The 24,989-nt window shown below is 46.0% G+C and overlaps 1 protein-coding gene across 1 annotated transcript in view; it reads right to left on the reverse strand.

Moving 5' to 3' along the window:
- Positions 1-419: 419 nt before the first annotated feature.
- SLCO3A1 (solute carrier organic anion transporter family member 3A1) overlaps positions 420-24,989 on the reverse strand; it is a 134,837-nt gene continuing 110,267 nt past the window's right edge. The window contains exons 5-10 of the mRNA XM_048071889.2: positions 24,397-24,561; positions 22,277-22,475; positions 21,202-21,340; positions 16,636-16,811; positions 13,477-13,541; positions 420-8,765 (exon numbers count right to left, since the gene is read on the reverse strand). Coding sequence (XP_047927846.1) covers positions 8,386-8,765; positions 13,477-13,541; positions 16,636-16,811; positions 21,202-21,340; positions 22,277-22,475; positions 24,397-24,561 — 1,124 coding nt within the window. The 3' untranslated portion in view covers positions 420-8,385. The remainder of the gene's footprint in view (positions 8,766-13,476; positions 13,542-16,635; positions 16,812-21,201; positions 21,341-22,276; positions 22,476-24,396; positions 24,562-24,989) is intronic.

Below are 24,989 nucleotides of genomic sequence, written 5' to 3' on the forward strand. Positions count from 1 at the left end.
AGACATCCAGCATTCTTCCAAACTGCTCCACTCACATTCCCTCCCAGCTCCTCCTCGCCTTACTGTCTTCCAGGGGTTCAAGTTCCCCCATTCTGCAACCACTTAGGATGCCCTGGTTCCCTCTCTCCTTTTCTACAACCACTATGCAAACTTCAGCTGAGAATCCACCTTTCCTTGTGCTGTCACAACCAAGCATTTCTTCCCCAGGAGCTCTCCTCTGCAGGCACTGTGCACGCACAGGAAAATGTCCAGCCCCGCTGCTAGTCCTAACAAACTGCACCTCAACATCACACCTCCCACCCAACCTCTCCGCTCTGCTTTTACTGAAACAAACCCTTCTGGGAGAGACGGAGTACCAGCCCGGCCAGCCGAGCAGTAAAGAAAGGGAGCACCAAAGAGATCATCCAGTGAGACAGGAGAAGAATGAAAATAGTGTTTTTAATATCATTTACAGCAAACTTACAGTATGTTATTTCACATCACATATTTCTAAACTGCTCATCTGGAAAATATAAGCTGCAAAAATACAGAATGCAGTACTCAAAATATATCGAGCATGTGGTTTCTCTCTCTTTTTTTTTTTAATCAATTGCACAGCGAAATATTTCCTTTTCCAAACCAAGTTTTGGTTTATTTTGGAAGTGCTGCTAAGCATCTGCAAGATGACCAGCAGTAAAACCAGCACGCTTCAAAGACGGTCCCTTGGGCACCATAGGAAGGGGCTGACCCGCAGCCTGAGGCAGGGGCAGATCCCGTGCTGCAGACCTCGATGGAGCTGCCCCGCGCAGCAGGGACCTCCTTGCTGTGCAGCCTCCCAAAAATGCTGCTCTGCCCAGGTGACGGAAGAACAGCAACGGTACGTGGGTCCGACACCACGGACCGGCCTGGCACAGAGGCAGGAAGGTGCTCAGCCAATATCGCGGGTCCTGGGGGTGAGTTTCAAGCCTCGGTGGTGAGCGATGGTCTTCTCCTTCAACAAGACAACCGACGTGGAAGCACCCTCCACGCGCTGGTGGCAGATTGCGCTCACCAACAGCCCAGCTACGAGAGGCATCAGGGTTTGGAGGGCAGGCAGCACATCTGCCTCACTGAAACGCGTTGGTGCGTTGTTCTCCGTTACTGCACCACGGAGAAACGTGAGCATGGAGAAGGGAGTGGGTTAAAGAACAAATTAAGTTCCCAATAATCTTATCAGCCAAAAAAAAAAAAAAGGAAAAAAAAAGCAAAAAAAAAAAAAAAAAGCCCCTCAGTGTTTGCCAGAGCCACAGAGGGGCCAGCTGGTTGAGTTAACAGGATAACTTCTTTCCCAATCTGCTTTGAATTTTAAGCTCTCAAGTTTGCTCAGCTGTAGCTGCTGCTGAGGGATCTCAAGGGTGGAGAGTAACTGGGTTACACAGGCAGGGCATATGCTTCTGATCAACTTCTGCATCAGGAAAACGAGCAAGGAGAAATCAGAGCCATGGCAAGGTGGCTGGGCAGTGCTGCTGCTTCTGCTCACAGACCACGCCGAGTAAAGAGCCGCTCTCCTTCTACGCATCGAGGCTGCCCCACTCCCTCTGCTCTGGCTTTCACATGGTGCTTGCTTCTTATCTATAGAGGGCAAGAGGAATTTTAAAATGTCCTTATTGCAAACATTTCCCGTCTAATGCCATTTACGTGCTTCTAGCTCACACGACCCCAAACATCCCCATGCCTGGAATGTGATGTAAGAACATAGAGCAGGGGAAAAAAAAAAAAAGAACAAAACATTTTTGCAGACTGCATTTGACTCGTATCAAAATCCTAACAAACACCACGTTTATTGTACTTTATTTACACGGTCGTCACGTATACTATAATACAGCACAGCGTTCCGTTTGCAGTGTTAGGCACTATGGGTTTTAAAAGGTCACAGCTCTTCCCCTGCTCCCATCCCATCCTCCTCCCCACGGACTTTTTACCGAAGAGCAATGAGAGCTGCCGTTTGCTCATGATGCTCTGTGGTCCCAGCACTGTTACGCTTTTCCACTGAGCCTTACTCTGAGATGGCTCCTTCCCAAACGAGCAGGATGGGAGCTGCTTTCAGTGCTAGCATGGAGTCTCCCAAAATTTGGGGGTCAGAGACCAGCAGCAAACCCTAACAGTTGTCAGTGACAGTAACGTACATCCGCACGACGAGGCGTTTAACTGAAAGCATCAAGAAGGCAATAACAGGGGGCTGTAGGACAGGGCACAGACCCGTGAGCACAGCCTGTAGGCCGCCCGCGATCAGCAGAGCCCTGTTTTGGTCCCACTGCACTAAGGACTTTAGGAAAACGGCTGTGATCCTGCAAGGGGGATTGCAATCCTCCGGGCTCACTGGAAGCATCACGGGCACAGAACAGGGCTCGTTTCGTTTCTTCCTTTCTGGTTCACGCTGTTGTGAGGCACCAAAAGCATAGCACTTGGATGCAGTTTGCACTGGAGGGTAAAAGCACTGGTATTTGTGCGATGCCATACTGCAAAAGAAATGGGTTTTGAAGGACTAAAATATATGAGTGGTGGGAAAAGATGCCTTTTGCTGTCCTAGCAGCTGGCAATCCAACTGGGAAGAACCAAGAGATGTCGGGCCATATGCAACTTGTCGATTCCCGAGAGATTTTTGCTTCAGGTCTAAGAGCTGTGCAAACATTGCAAATAAAATTTCCACCACCTGCTTCACCTTAATACCGATTTGTTTTTGCCTGGGTTCATACCCTTCCCGTGTTTGCTCTCTGTAATTACTCAAATGAATGCATTAACTGGTAGGAACACTGCGAGAGGCAGAGAATTTCAAGCATCTGTGAGAGAATATTCCTGGAAAGTGAACCGGGAGCTGAAAGCCAGCACTTTGGCTGTCCTAAAGCTGTGCATGTCCAGCGGCGCTCTGCCCACTGGCATTGAGCAAGGCTCCTCTTACTCAATTTCTAATCACATACTTCTGAACTAAACATTTGCACTGATGAGAAAATTCCAGTCTCGGGAAGTAGGGATCAGAAATGTCCCCAGCGACTGCGATGTCCAGACAGAACAAACCAACTTGCGTGAATTATAAGGAAGCTTTTTCAACCCCCCTCCCGACCACAGATGATATGCAGAAATGACCTTGCAAATACACTGGAGGCATTTTCTTGTTTTTCTCAGCAATTCACAAGGAGGAAATAAAAGGGAAAATTCATTTATGAAGTCGCTATAAATTATTTGCTGAGTTGGACTTGACAAGTTTCTTATTGCTTTTTGCCATGTGCAGACACCAACATCATGTAGAACAAGCCCAGCACTAGAAACTGTCAGGGTATCGCTAATCTTTTCCTTTCTAGGCTGTGATACTCTGCTCTGCCGCAGTTAATGGGAAGAATGTGGGGAAAACACCACAAGCTCATAGCATCCCTAAGCCCACATCCCTGTAGTGCCCTCGTTCCCTTCCTCCTTGGATCAACCTCAACCCGAAGCGAAGCCTGACTCGTGCCAAAGGCTCCCCTCACGTGGCTGCCCACCTGAATGAAGGGCTGCTCCTACCAGCTGATGGTGTCCTGGCTGCCTGGGGTGTGTGAGGTTGTGGGGACAGGAGGGCACCACGCTGGGAGGAAAGGAGAATTTCTGGAGGCTCCTGAGCTGCTGCCACAAAGCAGGGGAGTCACAGCAGCAACACGGGCTGTTGGGAGAGCTGAGCTCAACTTAGGTAAGGAAAGAAAGAGCTCCTAATGGAAGTGAGAACAGGTCAATATTATTGCTTACATTCAGGGTGCTCAGCCCAGCGCATGGAAAGCCTATGAACTTGGCAGGAATTAACCAGATCTGGAGAGAGAGAGCGACAACAAACCTGCTTCTGCCTGCAAAAGTTCACATACGCGACGGATAGATGAGCATGGCTGTGTCTAAATGCAGAGTGGAAGTAAGTCTGGAAACCCCTGCGAACAAAGCTGTTATCACATCAGTCCAGCGAAACATTTGCATATGTCTTTCATACTGACAATTCCCTGCGTCACCTGCCAAGAATAAAACAAACATCACAGCAAGACTGTCCAAGCTTTAAGAAAACACAGGCCAACACAACCAGCTCTAAAAAAATTCACTTGACAGCAACGGCCATGGTTGACTGTGGGGCTAAAGCTTCACGGTGCTGGCGGCCTCGGGGTTGTCTTGGGTTTGCTCCGGGGTGAAGCTGCTGGTTACTAGCTGCAGTTGCCCTTCTGTCTCCCTTTTTCACTCTGAGAAAATGTGTCGGACTGACACACAAAGGTAAACCCCCAGTGCATTGCTTCCAACAGTTCTGATGAACAAAAACCAGCCAAGGATGCTGCTTTGAACCCTGATGGGGGTTGGAGGGACTAGAAGTCTCAATCATTCCCTTTATTATTATTTCTTTTGAGAAAAAAAAATGCTACGTGTCTTAGCCATTTGGAAATACTTCAATCACTTTCCAAATGTCTGCAGCCGGCCAGTTCAATTCTGAAGCAGCTAATTCCTTTCTGCATCTTTCCCTTTTCACCTTCCCAGCAAGGTGAGACCCAGCTGAGATTAAAAATAGGAGCTCTGAGTAGCTCAGAGCATCTCACAGGGGCATGGCAGCGTGAGGCCCTTCTAAGCTCCTTGCAAACCCTTCAAATTCTAAGCAATGGGGGTTTGGTCTAGATAATTCAAGTGATGGCCTTTTCATTCCCATTACACATCCAAAATGTGCTGGGCAAAGACAGAAAAACGTATGATTTCAACACGTATTAAAAAAAGAAGCTTCTGAAAATGCATTTTCTTGTTGAAAAAGGATGTAAAACAAACAAGCAAACAACCCAAACAACAAAAGAACACCAATGGAACAGATTCTAGTGTTATCTGCACCAATTTTAGGTTGGGATTCCCTTCTGATTCTGTTGGGGCAACATCAAGGTGGGATCTGTGCTAGGGAAGGGAAACCCCAATCTGAAGTCACGCGAGGCAACCAGACAAACCTTAGAGACTGCTCAACCTCAAGGAGATTGGATCTCCAACATCCCATTCCTTAGCAGACAGCCATGAAGAGAACACAGTGCTTGGAGATGTCAAAATAAAATTTCTGCTGAGACGGAGGCCTCAACAAAACCCTGAATTTTAATGCCCCTGAATATGGAAAAGAATTTCCAACTCTAAACCTGCACTGCTTGGCTCAGACCATGCCACTACTTCTGCTCCCAGGAATGGACATTTTTCTAACCCCTTCTTTGTTCTCAGGGGTCCCGCACATTAAGGCAGTTGCGGATGGAAGTGGAGTGCTTGCAGGCTAAGGCGCACACCGCGTTTTGGGAAAGAGGAGGATGTCTAAGACTCTCCACTTGTTATTCCAAGACAAAAATGGGGTTGCAGGCAAAACTGATTTGTGGTTTTGAAATCAGAAAAGCAAAGAGGTTGCTGGGATGGATGAGGGTTCTGGTCTGCACATTTTCTTTAAAATAAAACTTTTATTTGAATCTGTACCAAAGCACTGACAGTAAAACCCTTCACGATGCAGGCATCTGATACATCCTTAAAAAAAGAGGGGGATGGGAAGAGAGCTTTTCAAAAGCCACATTATCAAAAGAAATAAAACAACAATCATGCAGATATTTTAAGTTACAGCTTAAAAATAATAAAAGTAACCCGATTCAACTGCATCTCCCATACACACCATGAGAAGAGATTAAAAAAAAAAAAAAGGAAAAAAAAATCGAAAGCATTAAGTGCTCTGGAATCCTGTTTCTATAACTCCGGTCAAGGGGGACTTTTGACTGTACTGACAAACCACAGCTCTTGAACACTGGGAGTTTGTTTTGCATCACGCCAGCACGTCGTTCTCCTTCACCTTGGACTTTCAGAGGGGAAGCAATGGAATTGTGGAAGGGGTTACAGAATTTCAAGCAGTCAGGCTTTGAGAAAGGCTCTATTCTCCAACATTTGTGTTCAAGTCTGAATGTGTGTGTACGGTATAAAATTATGAGCTAACATTTGAAAAGACAGCAGTCTAAGTAATAAATTTCCAGAATGAAGAGAACTGTACAGAATGATTTCAAAGGCTTATACTTGACAATTATACATATTTTATGAGACAGTTATGCACCCTGTGCCTTTTTTAAATTCATTGTTTTATGGATGCAGTATCTCTTATTTTATCAGACAGGATATACTAAACAAATCTAATGGTCTAAAAAGCATCATTTACCGCCCAGCGTAACAATGGCACTGCATAGCTTTGTAACTTTTTTTTTCTTAAACTCCTTCATTAATCAAACGATCCTTAACATGGCTGAAAACCGAGAATCGAGTATCTGCAGTTACAATATCTGTTTAGCATTTGGCACCATGGAGTTTATTTGATACACCTTTTTTTTTTGCCCTTACTGTTGCTGAACATTTAATGCTGTGCATAAATTACAAAACACACTTGTAAGTCAAACGGAAGCAGTTTGATACCCCACGCCCATGTTTAAACGCCTAGATAAGAGCAAAGTCTGCTAAAACCAGTGCTGAACATGAGTAGCAAGTTATCAACTCCCCTGTAACTGCACCAGCTGTAGGGTGTCCACTGCCAGCAGTGGACAAGGACCTGGGGAAGATCAGCCCATCCTCCAGCTGCATGGAAGCGATGTCCAGCATTCGGTTCAACATACCAGGTTACTTCTCTAAACATCTGCAAGTTCACAACAGCTTCAAAATACGAACAAAAAAGGCGTCTTTTTTTTATTAAGATGCTAACCCTTAAAACCCTTCTGACACCTACTCCATTGGAAATGGGCCTGGTTTCCATTTCTGACTGGGGAAAACTCATCAAACACAACCGCCTGGTATTGCTTCCCAACAGGAATGTTTTGGAAAAGAAAAATAAGCATGCAAAATAAGCCTGGCCCAACGCTTCTTGAAATCAGATGAAAGTTTTCCCTTGATTCTTTACAGTCTTGGCTAAGACTGCATTGCAAAGGCAAAGCCAAATCTGTTCTTGTATGGGTGCCTCTTGAGGATCTGAATGAAAAATTCAGAGGTGCTTAGTGCTGGCCAGCCTCTGTTCCCACAACCCAGCCTTCCACGGGAACACAATTTGCACATCTAAGGTCAAAACGTGGCCTCCAGGAGAGGAGATTATTCCACCTTTCTCACACGGCTTCCATTGAAGTGAGTGGCATTTCTCAGGTGAAAAAATATCAGTTGTGAGGGTTCAGGATCAAGGTCAGTATTCCTTTCATCTTGTACACACACACACACACTTTAAAGAAAACATCCACCACACAATTTCTAGATTGCAAATTATATATATATATATCTTTAAAAACTGGAGAGAACATAAATAGTCTCTCCATATATATATATGTATTCACTGAGTCACATATAATATGAAAAAACTATATTATGTAAATCATCATATTATCTATAATTTTCCAACTGACACTTTTTTTTTTTTTTAGAGAGACACAGTGCATTCATTCTCTTTTTTAAAAACATATTGTGTGTCTTCATTGGCTTGGTAGCATATTAGAATGAAGGCGTATGGATAAAAAATGCAGAGGATTAAACAAACCCCTTCAGTCATATTATTAAACAGAATCCTTCCCCGAACTAGCATAAATAAATCCACCCTATGGAAAAGTGTCAGCGATTTAAGGGTTAACATAGATTTGAAAATAACTTTATAAAACCTTATCAGAGGACTACGCAGACAAATATTTGGAATTCATCCCCCTTTAAAAATGACAGCACGTTTGGCAAGTGTGAGCAAATGTCTTGAACTTTACTGGGTTTGACAGATCTGAGCACAGCTATTCACAGACACCCAAAGAGCTGCGATCTGCGAATGCGCCTCAGCTGGAAGGACTCGGATCCTCGGACAGCACTGCCAGCTACCTGGAAGGTTTCCAGCAGCTCTGAAGGTATTTATCGTGGACTCGTGGCTGGTGGCAGAGTGTGAGTGGTCGAACAACTCCAGCACCATTCGCTCTTTGCCATCACGGCGTGCGCCGGGTTCGAACAGCCCAGCTAACCCCTCAGCCCACGTCGCGGGAATAGCAGGGCTCCACACATCCCTGCCATTAACATCTTGCTTTCTCTAGGCCTCATGCCCAAGCCTGTCCGTTTGCCGAGCTCTGCGATGAACCTCTGTGGATGCCCTTCGTCGATTCCCGTTTTGGAAGCCCGTACTGTCATCAAAGGGGCTGGTACCCAGCCGCAGCAGCTCCCTGCTTTCTCCATCACCCCGCAGGATATCGCAAGTGATCCCGTGAAAAGTTGTTGTTCTCAAGAATCCTGACTGGGTTTGACTTTGAGAAAAAGACAGAAGTTTCCTGTGTTGCCATTGTTGCTTTGCAATTGTACTTCACTCTCACTCTCCTCTTGTTTTTATTAAAAAGGACCCTTATATTATTAATATAGTTCACCCCTCCACAGTCACTATAAAACAGACTCCATATTTTCACACCACTCATGATCTTCAAGGTTATAGATAAATTTTGTCCTATGTGATTGATTTTGGGGCACCGAGTCCCGCCCCAGATTGTCTAAGGTGAGAGTAGAGGCAAAAAACTCACTAGTGCTGAGCCCACCTTCGTGGTTCTTGATGTATCTTTTATAGTTTTTCCTCAAGCACTGCCAGGTGGTTGTGTACAAGATGAATGCAAAAGACTTGAGGGCTATAGCAATACTAACGTACAGGTATCTATAGACCACGTTGTCATACAGTGCGCAGGCTCCTTGCTCGCCACAGAATGTGCTCCAGAACAGACACGTGGAGTCAATTCCAGCCCCAAAGATCAGGGGAGGTGGAATAAAACCTGTCAAAATAAGAGAGACAAATCATGCTTTTATGATCTTTACGATAAAGGGAGAGGATGTGATTGCAGTGAATGGAAAGAGAGGACACTTATCAAGGTTAATGGTCCCAGATGGAGCCTGTAATTCTCTTCTGTTTTTTTTTTAGTTCTAAATCAACCTAAACAAATGCTGTGGATACGAGTTTTTATTGTGGACTCATTATCTATGGAACAGACTCCTGCTGATATCCCAAATGCAGGTAGGATTTTCTCAAGATTAAGTGCCTTACATTAAGCTTCTGGTTTGAAGCTGGGTGGAGGAGTAAATGAAAGAGGAGGAGGATGGCCTTGTAGCTTGCTCTCTGTTTAGATACTGGTAATTCTGCACCCTGGGATGCTCACTTGAAGGGTGTCAAAGGACTCCAGAGTCTGAAATCAGCTGGGGAACTGAGATCTAGTTTTGGACCTTTTGCTGGCAGAGGAGTAGGCTTTCCGCTGATCCAAGGAGAAGAAGCAATGGCCTGTAATGCATGCCAATATTAAATAGGAAAAGCAGGGAAAAATTCAGTGTGTCATTTAGTGAAACATCACAGCAGGATTCTCCCAGAGCCACTGCAGCTAACGGCTGATGGAACATTTTTCCATTTGCAACAGAGCTGCGATCAAAAAGCAAAGCAATCACTCCAATCTCTGTTAACCAATGAAGGCGATGTTTTTTCTTCTCTACTTTTTCTCATCTTACAGGCATACTGTAGAGCATCACATTACCCCATTTCACATTACCCCCACAGCGGTGAGGTTGTCCACATCCAGCTGTGTGCTCCCCATCCAGCACGTGGGCACCGAGCGTGCAGCACTCAGAAGAAAATGCGGATGCTCTAAATGTGGATGCTCTACATAACGCAAAGCGTTTCTTTTCCTTCTGTTATATTTATAGGGGAAAAAAAAAAATCAGATGGAAAGTGGATAAACCTGCGGGAGAGGGGGCAGGGAACAAAACCAAAAAAAACACAAACAAAACTTACTGCTGTGGGTTAAGACAGCAAGCAAAGGAGGAGAACACTGTGGGCATCATGTACTCTCCCAGATTGGGCCTTGACAGTATCACCCCATTTGTAGGTGCTGTGATGGCTGAGTCCCTATAAATACATGTGTAGGCAAACAGACACAAGGACTGCAGTTTTTAGACAGAAAAGTGCTTAATCTTGGATCCGGTTTCATCATTAACCTGGATTTCCAGGCTTAGATAAGATGCCTTCTTTCAGCTTGTCACGAACAAAACAGTGACATTCATGACATATATCCTACGACTACAAACAAATTGGTTGTCTTCACTGTTCCCTGTGGCAGCTGAGATCTCTTTATTTTATTTTGATAACTAGAGCTCTGCAGGTTTTGTTTGATCTTCCTTATACGTTAATAAATGCAGGAAGGAAGAAAGGCTATATGGACTTCTGGTACTCTTTTTAACCAGTCATTAATAGCATGGATGTAGTAAATAAAAATAGACGATATAAAAGCGAGACAATCCCTTTGTTACAAACACTAGTTCCAGTCATCACATCTAAAACCTGGTTATGTTCTGGAAAAACAGTCAGTGCCAGCTCACTGTTCCTCATGTCAATGACTGGAAATTCCAGACCGAGCTGGGTCTGCGCTGAACTTAAAAGATGTCTGCTTTTTAAACCCGTGGACAACTGCACACTCAATCTAGCATTTAAAAATTCAGGCAGGCTCCTGCCAGAAACAAGCGAAGAGATTGTGCTGTGAATGCAGTTTGTGTGTCCGGAGCTGCAGTGGCTCTGGATGCCACCTCCCTAAGGGCTAAGGCACAGATGGGGCCGTGACCAAGGAAGCCGGAGCTGCATGCCTTCTGGACTAAGGGAAAGCTGCATGCGAATCATAATTTTGAGGTGTGAACCCATACTTATTTTAACACACTGAGAATTGCTGATGCAAAGCTTTGGAGGTGCACAGGCTGGACTCCAGAAGTAGCTATCGCTCCCATCGGCTGCTTTCAGCTGGCTCTCCAGCTTTTCAAAAGATAATTTGACCTGGAATTTGCTCCTTACAAGACTCGAGGAAGGACCTGTTTCATTGAACTACAAACCTATACCTACGTGGATGCAGGCACGTGTGGAAACCTTTAAGAAAAATACACGAAAAAAACTTCTTTTTAGCAACCAGTATTTCAGGTCATTTTCATCAGGGCACGAGACTCAGGAGTGACTCAATGATTAGACCCTCTGAGAGATGGGAGTTGAGGGATTGCACTGTGGTAGGAAAGTCCTCTCAAGAGAAGCACTGCATTTTTGTCATGTTGGACGTAGACAGGCAAACAACATGGGCTTGTACAAAAAAACCACAGGAAGTTCCCTGGTAAGCGGAGGCTATACCAGGATGCACAGTGAACACAGTTCAGAAAGGATGCATCCAGCATCTCTGCACGTGACTAAACCCTTTCACCACTCCAGACATGCCCAGTCAGTGCTGACAATCCCTGACACAATCAGGATGGAATCATCAAGGATGTTTTGTCTCATGCTGTTTCCGAAAGCCATTTTTCAGTCTCAGGGGGCCTGAACTGGACATTTCGCATCCAGCTCAGAACTTCCCCAGCTACTGGAAGCGTTAAGGAGATTCCAGGTTTCTAGTTCTATCAGCCCTACCTCTCTATGCATGAGATGTTATAGGGAAAGAATATCCCTATCAGAGCTTCTTGTATAGCAGCTGCTGCTTTTGAAAACCTTTGGCTCCAACTGCATTGCTTTACACTCTTCCCTGAGAAACTGCAATAGCACTTTTATATGAAAACACTGTTATGCTGCTCTCTCTCAGCAGAATTCCTGTAGAATGAGATAATACATCCAGAAGGATACTGGAAGAATTCAGTGGTGTTTCATGTTATTATAGTGAATATTAAAGAGATTCAATCATGCTTTACCTCTTATTGCAAAGCGTTGCAAAAATTTCTGCGATATATATTTCATGCAGAAACTGCAGGGCCGTAGAAAAAAAGCTACCCCTGGCTTACTGAAATCTATTAGCTACGATTGCACCTCTGGGTCTCATACCACCTATATTTAATACTCTCCTTTGGTTCAAGAAGCAGCTATTATCACTCTCTTCTTAAGTCAAAGCTTAAAGGTGAACTGAAAAGCTTTTAGAATAAATCAGTAAAGCTAGTCTCAAACCTCAGATTGTTAAGGGCAAGATTTGGATACCACGGCTTATATTGAAAAGTACCTTTCTCTTCATTTTCTATATGTTCTAGCTATGTTGCTGGATATATTCTCTTATTTCAAGGGAATTCCTTAGTGACAGAGCAACATATAAGGATTTGAGTTTAAATTCTTATTATGGCTTCTTTACTGGAGGAAAAAAAAAAAGATCTATCATCTTCAGTACATGCGTCTGAGCCCAGTTTTAGTGGAATTCAAGATGCTGCTATCTCAGAAGGTTTCTCTCTTTCAAAATGTGGAGAGAAGAGAAAAAACCTTCCCCCTTAAGTACTTTTTCATTTGGAAACAACAACCCACAGATCTCCTCCTTGCACACTTCCCTGCCGACACGCCACATTCAGCCAAAAAAGACAGGCCAAAACCTGAGAGCAGCACTGACAGCAAAGGAAAATACTGTCTTTGCGAGGCTTGAACCAGAGCCAGGCCAAGTCAACCCAGAAGCTTCCCGTTGACTTATCTGAGCTCTGGATAAGATTGCTTGATGGAGCTTTAATGCAAACTGGCCTGGGACATCATTTCCCTTTCAGCTCATGAGAGACAAGGTGTTACTAAAAATAAGTAAATAAACAAAGTCACTTATTCAAGGCAATGTGTGATACTGTGTGATTTTTAGTCCTCTAGTTCCCAGTGCCTTGCTACAGCCTAGAAGATGGCATTTTACTCCCCAGCTCATCCCTTTGAGACTGGGGGACCACGCAGGGAAGGTACTGCCTGTGCCCTGCTGCGGGAGGCATGAAGTGTGACCCTAAAAAAAGCAAATTTCAGCCCTAAAACATGAAGAAACCATGTGTGTGAGATGGACCCACACAACGATGTGTCATTGATATTGATGAGCTGAAATACAGGAGCTTTAAAATAGGAGCCATCTCTTTAAAAGGGGAAAAAATTCCACCTAGATATAAGAAGCAGATAAACAAAAGCCCAGTGTGTTCCTTTTAATTCACACATGAGAAACACATACTGGTCCAGAGGAATAGCTGCATGCATTTTAATGGGATATTAACCCACAGGAGAGTACAAGGACTCAGCCTGTCTCATTTCACTGTTTTCTTTTCTGAGAGACCAGAAGGAAGGGACAAACACAGCATGTAACATAGGTCCTGCCCCTCAAATGAGGATCAAAATATACATTCCTCTACTTCAGCAATATGCAATACAGCAGTAATTTTGCAAGCTGCTGACATGTTAATAACAACTATAGAGGAGAACTGTCTGCATGGGAGCGTGGCAGAAATGGTCATTTCTCATGCAACACCACATTTTCTTCCATTAGCACAATCCAAATGGCAGGAAAAGCGCCTTTAGGAGCCTTGATGCAACATCCTTCACAGGGAGGTCCTAGACCTCATTGCTTCAGACCCCACTCGTGACAACCAGTGTCTGATGTGCAAGTTTGCATGAAGAAGAAATCAACTCTTGCATATTAAAAACAGCGTTTTCTGTGAGAGAGGAAAGGGTTGGGGAGGAAGACAGGAATTTTTTGTACCTACCTAGCAAACGGAGAAGTAGGAAAAGCACCCCCAAAGCATAAGACTTGAGTTCAGGGCTCACGGTTCTGTAGGGAGGAGAGAGGGAGAGAGTGAAATCGATTCTTATTGTTCTGCTTTGATTAACACACCCCACGGCGATTCTGTGCTGTCAGCCAGGATGCCACCACCACCTCTTCAAAAAGTCATTAATGGGGTTTTCTTCTCCCTTTGCCTACAGCCTCGAAAGTAATTGCGATGGTGGCCATGTGATGGGTTCAGGAATTTAGTGAAGTCATTAATAACAGCAGCTGATCCTGTTGTCGGATAGGGAAAAATGAAATGCCCATCCCAGTAAATCATCGTTTACAAACTCCACATCATGCTTTTAAGGCTCCATATGCTGAGAATTGGTGGGAGAGAAAACTTTCTGACGCTTCCCAGACTATTGGGAATAAGAGGGGAAGGGCGGACGATGGACCAAAACGTTCGGCCGACCTGTTAAAACAAGCCTCCCAGTGATGACGTGCTCGAGAAGACTTCTTTTCATGGAATTTGCTTTATACCGGGAAGACAACCATTGCCCAACCTTTTGCTATGAACAGAACCCGGTTTATCGCATTAGTATCAGCCTCCAAAGTGCTTTAAAAAATAATTCATGGTTTTCCGATTGGCTTAGCTCAAGGACCCTATTGGCTAAAGTCATCCTCTCGAGGCAGGCTCAGCAAAGCCTCTGGCATTTCAGAAATCATTAACTTGGTCTCAAATCTTATAATAGCATTTTGTGTCCCATGGTGTACAAAGGCTTGGAAAGCAGACGGTGATCCCCACGTGACTGGGTTCATCACACGGGAAAACGTTAAAGGCCTCGGTGGTCTATTCCCCTAGCTTTTCACAGAGGCCTGCACTCAGCGCTGCCAGTGACACCCATGGGGGCACAGGCACTCCTCTGTATAAATATATCGGAGGGGAATCAGACAATACCAATAAAAAAGGCAGAAAAGCAATAGGTTTCAAATTAAGAGAAGACCATTCTGATCACTGCCCTTATCTCAGACGTTACACAGGCCATGTAACGTGGTATCAGGATTCCTGCCTGAAGCCTATAACCTCTGGCTGAGGTTCAGCGGTTTTCAGGCAGACACCCAGGCTTGATATAAAGACCCGAAGGTGTTAAGTATCTACCCTTGGAAAAACATTTGAGTGGTTAATGGCTTGGCTCAAAGAGGGTCTATGGTAGCATGGGAAATGAAGGAAACAGAAACAGTATCAAAGTTTATTTTATGGAAAAAACTGATTATCATTTGAAAAATTCACAGTGGGTTTTTAATCAATATTGGTGTCTGTCTGTCCACCTTTTTGTATTTAAGTCAAGGTCAATCCCCATACCTTAGTGTGAAGTACAATTTGTCAGCTCAAAACATCTCCTTTTCTTGACTACAACAGTGAACTAATGACTTTCCTAGACAAGATATCTAATTTGTGGACCCTGAAGGGAGGGCAAACAAATTTCATACCAAGTGCTGAAATTCTTCAGAATATGGACTTGCCCTGATTTCTACCCACGTGGTACCCACTTCCCTTTGGATGCTGGGTGAGCAATACCAGAAGGCCTTGAGGGGCAGAAGGCAAACCTCTTTTTATTTTTAATCCCACTGCAACCCCCCAGCCAGTCCCTACACCTCCCAGTGACTCAATTCTGGAGCCTCCGCTCCAAGGCAATCAGTTACAGCTGATCAAAGTGTTTTCTGGCTAAAACTTCAGTTCCTGCCCTGTGGCCATCTCAGGCACATGCCCGGGCGCACAAAAGCTACCAGTCCCAGTGCAACTCTTGCTTGTCTGGTGAGGGGAGTTCGTTTTTAAATTAAACACGGGAAGCGAATGATGCTGTTGTCACTGCCAGAGACACCAGGGACACATGCCAACACTTCCTTTTAGCAATGCCTTATCCAAGATGGCATTTGCGAGAGAACATGTGGTGGGATATGGTGAACAGCTCACTCCCATGCATTTTAGCAGCTAAAACACTAAAACTCTGAAGGGAGTGCAGCTACTAATTTGGAAGGGTGAATTGTTTATTTATCTGAGCTGAGCGCTACGTATTTTTAATGCTCCCTTCCCTTTTTCTTGTATTCCTCTTCCTGGCTGGTGACTGGCTTGTCTCATTTGAAGTCAACACAAAGACAACTTCATTCAGGATCCTACAGGTGATGGCAGCTCCCTCGAACAAAGAACCCTTCAAACTTCAAATTACTTTTGCCACAATATTTATCATGAGAAATTTGATTTCCCTTTAGCTACTGTAGATGCAAAGAGAGAAAAGAACTAGTAGATGGAATATCTCATTTTGTATCCTGCAGGGAGACATGCCCTCACAGAGCTCTTCTGTCCAAGATCCACTCAAGAGTGTGCCTCTAATACAGACCTTATTGATTGGGTTTTATTGGAATTTTCCAGGCTGCAGAATGGATCTGCTATTTATGCCTCTGGTTATTATTCTCACTAAGTGACAGCCTCTGGATAAACGTGGGCTTAGATATATACTTGTATCATAGGGTGAAGTATTCCGTGTGTCTGGAAATAACACAGGGTCAGTTATCTGACTAAGCTACTTCAACTATTCACATTGGCTCAGCCCCGAGATGTCCTTCATACTTTAAAGTTCCTTCTGGTTTTGGACTTGGTCCAGGGTGAGAGAAGTCAAACTCTAGCCAAGTGGGTACTGACCAATGCTCACCTTTGCCACAGTCTTGTATTTTTCCATCATTTCTAAGATCTCCAGGCCATCTCTAACGGTATCTCAGCCATTACATGCTGAGACCACGGGGCTGCAGTTCTGCCACTTTGCTGCTGCAACTGTAATGTCCCTCCTGACTGGACTGGAAGCTGTACTTCTGCATGTCCTTTCCTGTGCTAACCCCAGCCTTGGCAAAACCAAGTTTGCTGCCTCTTTTTGCAGCATCCTGGCAGCGACCTTCTTGGTTTGCAAGCCCAGCTCCTCCTCACTCCCTTTTTACCAACACTGTACACGAGTGATTCCTTTATCCCCATCAGCCATGGCATGGATGAACCAGGAGCTGTGAGTACCCCATGAGCCCCCGGCCCCATTCCCACCCCGAGAGCAGCCCCCCAGTGACTGCAGCTCCCAGGCAGCCCCCCAGTTCCTCCTGGCGTTGGCCTTACCTGATGAGAATGATCACTGAGGGCGTCTGCGCCATGGCCCCGATCATGCTGCAAACGCACATCACGCAGAGGAATGTCAAGAAGGCCTCTTCGCAGCCGGGACTGGGACATTTTCCGGGAACAACGGTGGCATTTTCGGCAGGGACCGAGCTGAGGCACGAACAGCCGCTGAGGTTCTGTGGAGGAGCACAGGGGTTCAGGGAAAGCAAGAGCTGTGGTCCCCAGCACCTGCCCTCTGCGATAAGGGCTGCCAACAGCCACTCGGAAGGCTCTCATGGTCAATTAAGTCACTCCTAAGTGCTTATCTGAGGGGGGCTTGGAAAGGATTCCCAAGCTTGTCAGCTCTGATGCATGTGACCAGCAAGGAAACGTCCCTCGGCTTGTTTCTTTTCTCCTGCTCCTTTCAAGTCTCTCCCATAAATGTCACGGCGATGAAATTATTGCCAAGTTATGCCCCTTCGGAGGAGAATAAAGAAACGATCTGTGTCCCTCAGACACAAAAGATCCCCAAATTATGGTTCTAATTACTTCCTTCTTTACCTTTGTGTTCGTGGCTCTCGCAGTTAAATCGAAGTACATTAAAACCAGGTAAATCTGCAGCCCTGTTCCCAGCTGTGGGACCGGTGCCTGATTCTAGCACCCTGGGTATTGGGAGGAAGACACCCATGGCAGGTGCTGCGGACCACCAAGAGCTGACTGTTGTGGTGTGGTAGCACGGACACTGCTGGACTCAAGTGCACTGCAGGGCTAATCAACGACATCTGGTTCAGAGGAATTTGTGTTGAGCTAAAAGCTGAAGTCAGGCAAGATAAACTATCAATATGTGATCAGAAGAAGAGTGAAACGACTGCATTTCTCTTTGATGTCTCCAGCAAGTGCAGGATGTGAAAAGAAGCTTTGTTTGCCAGTCACAGATTTAGTTTTTTTTTCTTGTTTTCTAGCTTGCCCTCCTGAATTTGTGAGTGGGGGATGTCAATGCAATTAAGGCGCACAATACTACCAAGAAATCCCTTAATGAATACAGAATGAAACGATCATAAATGATTCATGTCTTGTCTTCGTTGGGTTGCTGGGTTTGCAGGTCACATGTTTGTAAGAGGAGTAATGCCATAAGTAACACATACTGAAAAACAGCTTCGTCTCCTCCCCTTCCCTCTACCACATTCAAGCAGAAATTCCTTTGCTTTTCTACTGGGGTCCCCTTAGGACTGTACAAAAGCACACTTTCTGGTTCACTGCCTCTAAAGTTAAGGATCCGTGGGGACGCTACTCTAGCCTTTCTGACACCAATCTCTTTCTTCTTGCACAGGAGTCAAATGATTTTCTTCCACATAAGTGCACAGAGGGCAAGAGAGACCGCAGTGCAGAACTCCAGGATCGCGGCAGTGGACACACAGGTGCCTTTCTGGCTGGCAAGCAATCATTAACATAACAAATTCCTGTGCTGTGAGTGAGAAGCTGCCACCTGAAGGCTTTGAGATGGTGACAATTAGCACAACTGCAGTGGTGTTTGCACAGCGATAACAGTGCAGTAATTCGTAACTCCTGGCTCTTATTGCCGTACGTTGTTGGTATCCAACCAGCCAGGACACAGCCCTGCAGATTAAACCACATCTAAATACATACCTGTACTGAAAAATCCTGGGATAAAATTTCCATTGTGGTAACCGTGCAAACCTGGCTGCTTATTTCTGCTTATTTCTAATGGGCTCTCATCAAAGAAGAGAAAGTGCCTGTTCCTGACAATGGTGGGGCAGATTCTCCTCCCATTGGTGTGGGTTTATACCTGGTACAACAAACCATGCAGCAGGTCCCTACCTTCGGACCCTGAAACTTTGCCCCTCAATCCGCTTTTCCAACCACCTTGCACCGAGGTGCTATCCCAAAGCAATGCAAGTATTTTGTTCCAGCTACATCCGCTCGCTTAGTGCTGTGCCTCAGCCTTACTTGGGAGATCTTTGATCTTTTATTACTGACATGCGATACAACTCACAGACATCAAACCCAGGAAACATCAAAGATGGACTTTTACCTTTGCCCCGTGGCAAGGCAACTTTTTGTTATCCATGCCAAACCGCTACAGATTCCCTTGTCTGCAACCCCACCACCATTCAACCACACATTTATCTTCTACCGCATAGCAGCTTACACACCCACATTTTTTTTGTGCTGCACACACTCAGACTTTGCACCTTCAAGAGCATCCCAAGTTTGGGGTAATTATCTACACAAATTACCCATGATTTTAATTATCTATCTTTTTTAAACCTTGGCTCTGACAGGAGAGGGACAAGCTGGTCCTTCACTGCAAAGCCCTGAGATGCCAGCAATGTAATGCCAGGCTGGAATTCACGCACCTCCCGCCAAAAGAGAGATTAAGAAAAGCAACGGCACAAAACAAACAAGATGTACGGTCAAAGGCTTTGCATGCATGGGTCACTTGTGGGAATGGCTCAAAAGAAGTTTTCCTGTGGGTGCCAGAGCTCTGCCTATCAGCCCCGATACTCCTAAAGCTTTTTGGAAAGGTGCACCCCTGCAACCAGCTCAATAAGAGAGCACAAATGAAAAAAAAAACCACCGAGCTACACACTGCTTTTAGAAATTGTTCACAGAGGGAAAATGTAGAGAGGCAGTCAGAAACATCCAATGCAGTAAAGTTAAATAAAGCATTCAGAGAATTTTATGTCCCAGTAAAAAGCAACCCTTGGCTCATCACGAGCATATAACACTCACAAGAACCTCTAGACAGGTCATTACCTGGATTATGGGTTTAAAACCTGGTTTGGAAATTTGGCTTTGCCTCAGGGCCATGACATGGCCAAACTGGTCCATAATTCTTGATAATGCCCTTTCCAGAGGATGCTATTGCTTCACTAATTTGTATTCAAAATGTTACTGCAAGAAACCGCACAACCCAAAGCATCAAAAAGAACCCCAAGATGACGATGAAAAGAAAGAATGAGTGAGTAAGAGAGAGGGGAAGGGAGAGAGAGGTTGTTGCTCAGGGTTTGCTCTCATGGAGCGCGAGGTCAGGCAGCTGCTCGCTGAATGGACGGAGCTGAATTTTCATTCCTGCGCTCCTTCCAGAGGAGCCCGAGCTTTGCCCTGAGTCGCACAGCGAGGCGGTTGCTCCTGCGCTCCAGACATGAACAACACTGGTTGTACTCTTGCTAAGGGCTCGGTGAACTGGTGAGACACCGCTCTGCGTGCTCTGTACAAGCTGGCTTCTTGTCAAAACGCTCACGTTGCTGCCCGAAGTGCTGGCTTGTCTCTTGTCGGGAGGTTGAGGGCAGGAGGTAACATCTTTGCGTGTACCACGGCCCAGGCCACACGCTCGTGGAGGCCCTTCTGGGGTTGCTGAGAACACCTCGAATCTGTGGCACTTTCCCTTTTTTCAAAGGGCCGCCTGCATCTTTGAGGCTGGAGTGGGAATTCGGGAGAGAAGAGGTTTCAGCAAGATGAGCTGGCTCCCGGGTCATCTGTACCACGAGTCTGCGCTTGTTAGCAGCGAGCTTGTGCCTCCGCTGCCTGGTGCTCGCAGGCCGTTTGTCTCTTCAGGGAGGGAAGGCAGGTTTGATGTCTCCTCAAAAGGGAAGGATGAAACCACAGAGGGATAACTGCACGTGGTGAGCACTGATGTCCCTGCAGCTGCAAACGGTCACCACGACTGGGCTCACCTCCCTCAGGCTACACACAACACGGCAGTGGTCACTGTGCCTGGCACAGCCCCAGCCAGGGAGCAGAGACAGCAGAAACCCTGCTAATTCCCCCTCGCGGGAGCGACAGGCGTTCATTTGCAGTGTAACCCAGCAGGCATTAGCATTTCAGCAGCAAAAAAACGGAAAAGCAGACTTTTAAGAATTCCTCATCTTTACACAGAGATGGCTTGGTCTTTAAGAGTTTTCTAAAGGAATAAACTCTTAGAAATGGAGAACTGAAAAATGCAGGATGTCTTTAGATGGAGGCTCTGTTCTCTTGACAAGTGTTCTTGCCATTGCCTCAGAGAAAAGGAGTGAAAGAGAGAAGCAAGAGGAGTAGAAAGAAATCTTAAACAAGGATGAATAAAATCAGGATTTGGTCATATGTGTCTAGGAACCAGACTTGGGAAAAATGCAAGAGGAAAAGTAGAAAGGACTGGGCAGGGTGAACATTGCCAGGTGGAGAGCCAGGGAGATGGGGAGCAGCAGGAGGAAAGAGAAGCTTTCCCCACAGTTTGGGCCAGCAAGCTCTCGCACATTGGAATTCTGTCAATGCACAAACACGCAGATTTCCTCTTGTGTTCCTCTGCTTCAGTGCTGAGAAGAAAGACTGGAAGAGGGGGATGACAAGGAGGAGAACGAAGGAAAAACCCATCCTGCTTTGCGAGTGCCCCGACACACCGCTGCCAGAGCCAGTGGGCATTTAAGCAACAGAGTGAGAAACATCAATGGCTCAGGACCAGAGACTTGGGGGTTTAACCACTGCTGACTGTAAACGAGTGACTCTACCAGAGATGCACTACCATCCTTCACTTGCTCTCACAGGGTCATTCCTACAGGTGAGAGATACCAAGGAAAGGCTGCTTACCGTGCTGCTGCAGCCAGCAAAGCAGGCAGATAAGTAGGTGACCCCATCTGCACCACAGACTGGAGTGAAGGAATCAGTTTGGCATTCACAGTTGTTATTGCAGGGGGAATATGGGTCCAGAGATGAGGTTGGAGTTGAGCTGTAAGAGAAGCAGAAATAGAAATTAACAGGTTGTATAATGATATCAGCAAGCTTTTCCAATCAGTGCCGCACAAAGATGGCTTTGAAGGGGGGGTCAGTTAAGGCAAACAAATTACAAAAAGCAGTGGGCAGGCTATCTGGGTCCCAGCTTGAGCAAACTGAGGCTACAGTGTCTCCCAAGGACAGAAATGCCTTGGCCACCATCCCTCTGCAGTAGGAAATCTAATGCAAAACTTGGGATGCCTTGGCTTCTCAATGAGCAGCCCCAAGGAGATCCAAAGATATGCCTGGAGAGGTTGCTCTGTGTTTTTCTGGAGCATTGAACAGCCGAGAGCCTGAAGTTTTCATCTTCATAAAAGTCACTACTGCATACTGAGGAGCACCAGAAAAGAAAACAGGGAATAACTCTCCAAGTCTTGTGAATGCTACAGTGAACTGGGTACCTCATTACTCCCATCAAAATGGGTTTGGAGCCATTCATGCTCTCTCCACCATATCCAAATTTCCATGTGTCTAAAACCTGGTTCTACAAATTCCCCTCAGGCGCTCCAATAAACATACAAAGCGGCGTTATGTCCCTCACTGCCAGGAGAAACCAGATGGTGTGGTGGACCGAATGCTATGTAGGTGGCCATGGGTTCAGAATTGGGTCTGGCACCTTTGATTCAGTTTGGCCGATTTTAGTAAAGCTCATTTGTCAGCTGCAGGCACTCAGCTCTCACGGAGATATGTGGTATGAAGAGCCCCCAGAGTGAGAGCATTATTCGACACGGCCCTCTTTAAACTGCTTGCTATATGGTTGCCCGTGGGCCAGCACCGCCTGAAGGCTGCTCATCGAGGACAATAATGTGGCACTTATGTTGGCAAGGCTGAGAGAGATGTGCCCTTTGTTGGCTGGATGGAGGGTAGACCCTGAAACTCTCTGGGGACTTACTTGTTTCCATAGGGAACAGTAACCCCTGCCACAGGTCCTGTGTCGCATCCCAGGAACAGGAAAGACACGTAGCAAGCTGTGGACACCAGGTTCACCAGCATGGCCATCCTGATGGCTCCCAGAGCAGAGAGGCTGAGCTTCTTCACCAAGAGGCCACCCAGGAATATGCCAAGACACGCACATGGGATTGCTGTCATCCCTGCAAGAGAAAAAAACAAACAGTTAGCAGCAAGTGCAGGTAAGGGTCAGTGAACCACACTGTTACAGGCTTGTATTTCTCCACAGACAGATCTGTGTGTTATCACTGGGAAACCTTCTAATGGTCAACTACTGGAGCTGATATTTATTCACTCAGGCATGTTCTTCTTAGCAGTCATCAATCAGAAGGCACAGAAGCGCTGACACCTGGCAGTGACTGAGTTAGAGCCCATTTGGGATGGCAGACCAACTCACCGACCACCAGCCCGCTCCTCTCCTCGCCTCAGGCACTGCACAATTATATCTGTGCTGTTTTCTCCAGCCTTGTTTTAGGACACAAACTGGGGCTGCTCCACACAGAGGGATGTATACAAACAGGTAAGCTGGAGGAGCCATGACCTTCTTCCAGTTCTCATCCATATTTCAGGAGGATGCCAAAATGGCCAAGGCTGGCCCACCCTAACCTAAACAACAGCATCGTTAATGCTTTGTGTGACAGTCAGCAGCCAGAAAAGCCACAAATATCCTGAGGTGTCTAGAAGCTTCGGGTGAACCCCGTTTGGTATACTTCAAAGCAGTCTGATTCTCAGAGATTAGGCAATAGTTGCATTTGAAAATGCTAAGCCTCCCTTATAGGATCTCCTTAAAATGAGAGATGCAAAATCACTGCCAGAAGTGACTCACTTTCCAGGCACAGAAAGGCATTATCACACTGAACGTGTCTGGGTTCACTTTAATCCCTTTGCTGCCAGTTGCGCTCCGAACCTCACCTTCCCAAGCTAAGCTCAGAAGTGCATCCAAATCCTCACATTTCTGGACTCCCACGGAAGTCACCTGGGAAATCTGGCAGCAACGCTGCTTAAATTAAACAAGTTGTGAGGACAGTGGAAGTATCGAAGTCTCCTTTTCCCCTGCTCGGTCAGAGGCAGGACGTGCTCTGGCTCACAGCAGTTCCCTCTTTGCCGGCCGGCCAGCTGGACACGCACGCTGACCGGCCAGACACCCTCCTTCAAACAGCACAGCGGTTGTCCTTCTTCCATTGGGCCAGTACTGAAGTTGCTTTCCTTTGCCAAGCCTTTAATTTCCAGGAAAATTACAAGAACCCAACATCTCTGAGACCTCTGCCCTTCTGTAAAACCCATTAAAACCCACTAGCAAGTTTTGCGTTGCTGGTGGAGGCAAGATTGACTGCACGAGGTTGTTTCTTTTGGAAAATTGGGCCCAAACCAGAAGATATCAATGAGTTTGACGGGAAAATAAGTAACTGTCAGGAGAGCAGCTTGCGAGTTTTTTATTTCGATATTAAGATTCATCCATTTCATGATGTCCCAGTTTTTGACAGGTCACTGCCAGATGCCCATCTGGCGAGCTGTGGGTGCAGATCAGCCAAGATCAGCTCGCAGATATTTCAGATGGGTGCTGCTGAGAGAATGGCTGTCACAAACAAATTGCTAGACTGCTTGGAAATGAGCAGCAGGAGAAAATAAATGAAGATCCTGCCTATGCATGAGTATCCTGACAGAGAATGAATGAGTGCTGAGAAATGAAGAGTATATGGGAAACAGCAGCAGCATGAGAAGAGAGAAGGGGTTTTTGAAGCTATTTCAGCTGATGATTGCAGTCTTCCCACTTCCAATACAAGAAGAAAGGAGGGGACTAGCAGGAGAAACTGGAGAAATGTGGAATACCTGATCCAGGAGGTAAGTAGTTAGATGGGCAGCCCTGCAGCTTGGCAGGTAATTGTGCCAATGGCCCAGTTTGGTTAGGATTTCGGCTGAACTTCAGGCCCATCACGTCTTTGGATGATGGGCAAGTTACTTTCTGAGCAGCCTTATCAGTCAGCCTGGTTGCAGCTACCAGTCACGCCGAATATTTCAGTGCCTTTGGATGCTGGAGACTCGGTGGTCCCTGTGGTTACTCACCCAGCAGCTGGTTGGCAGACGAGGTGGTGAGGTTGAACTGCTGCTCCAGGTACTTTCCCAGGAAGGCGGCAAAGCCCGCCACCACGGCAATCTCCATGCAGGCTGCCAGGATGATGCAGGTGAAGACAGGATTGGAGAGCAAGTGCTTTGTTACTTTGGGGATCACTAGAAGAGAGAAAAAAGGGAGAGGTGTTACTGTGCAGGCTCTGCTCGAGGTGCTGAAGGTGCCTTGCTACTCTCCTGAGGACAAACTCATGGTATTAGGACTAAACTTCCACTCTGCACAGACAAGCTGGTTGAAAAGTGGCAACGCCAGAACAAAATGAAACAAATCCCACGGTGTCATCTAAAGTACCAGGAGGTGCAAAGGGAAGTCATCTGTCATTATTCTGAAAGGTTAGAGATGATTTTGAAATTTTAAAGGATCAATGTTTTCCAGTATTGCTTTTGTTTCCCCCATAGAGAGGTCAGTCAAAGCCTCGTATTCTTTTTCCTTCACCTCTTCCTACCTGCTCCCCACAAACAATACCGAGCCAGCTGATAAGTGCCATGAGTACCGTACTTAGCACCCGCATTCTTTCAGGCTTTCAGAC

Source organism: Anser cygnoides, chromosome 11 (genome assembly GCF_040182565.1).
Source record: "Anser cygnoides isolate HZ-2024a breed goose chromosome 11, Taihu_goose_T2T_genome, whole genome shotgun sequence".
Lineage (NCBI taxonomy): Eukaryota > Metazoa > Chordata > Aves > Anseriformes > Anatidae > Anser > Anser cygnoides.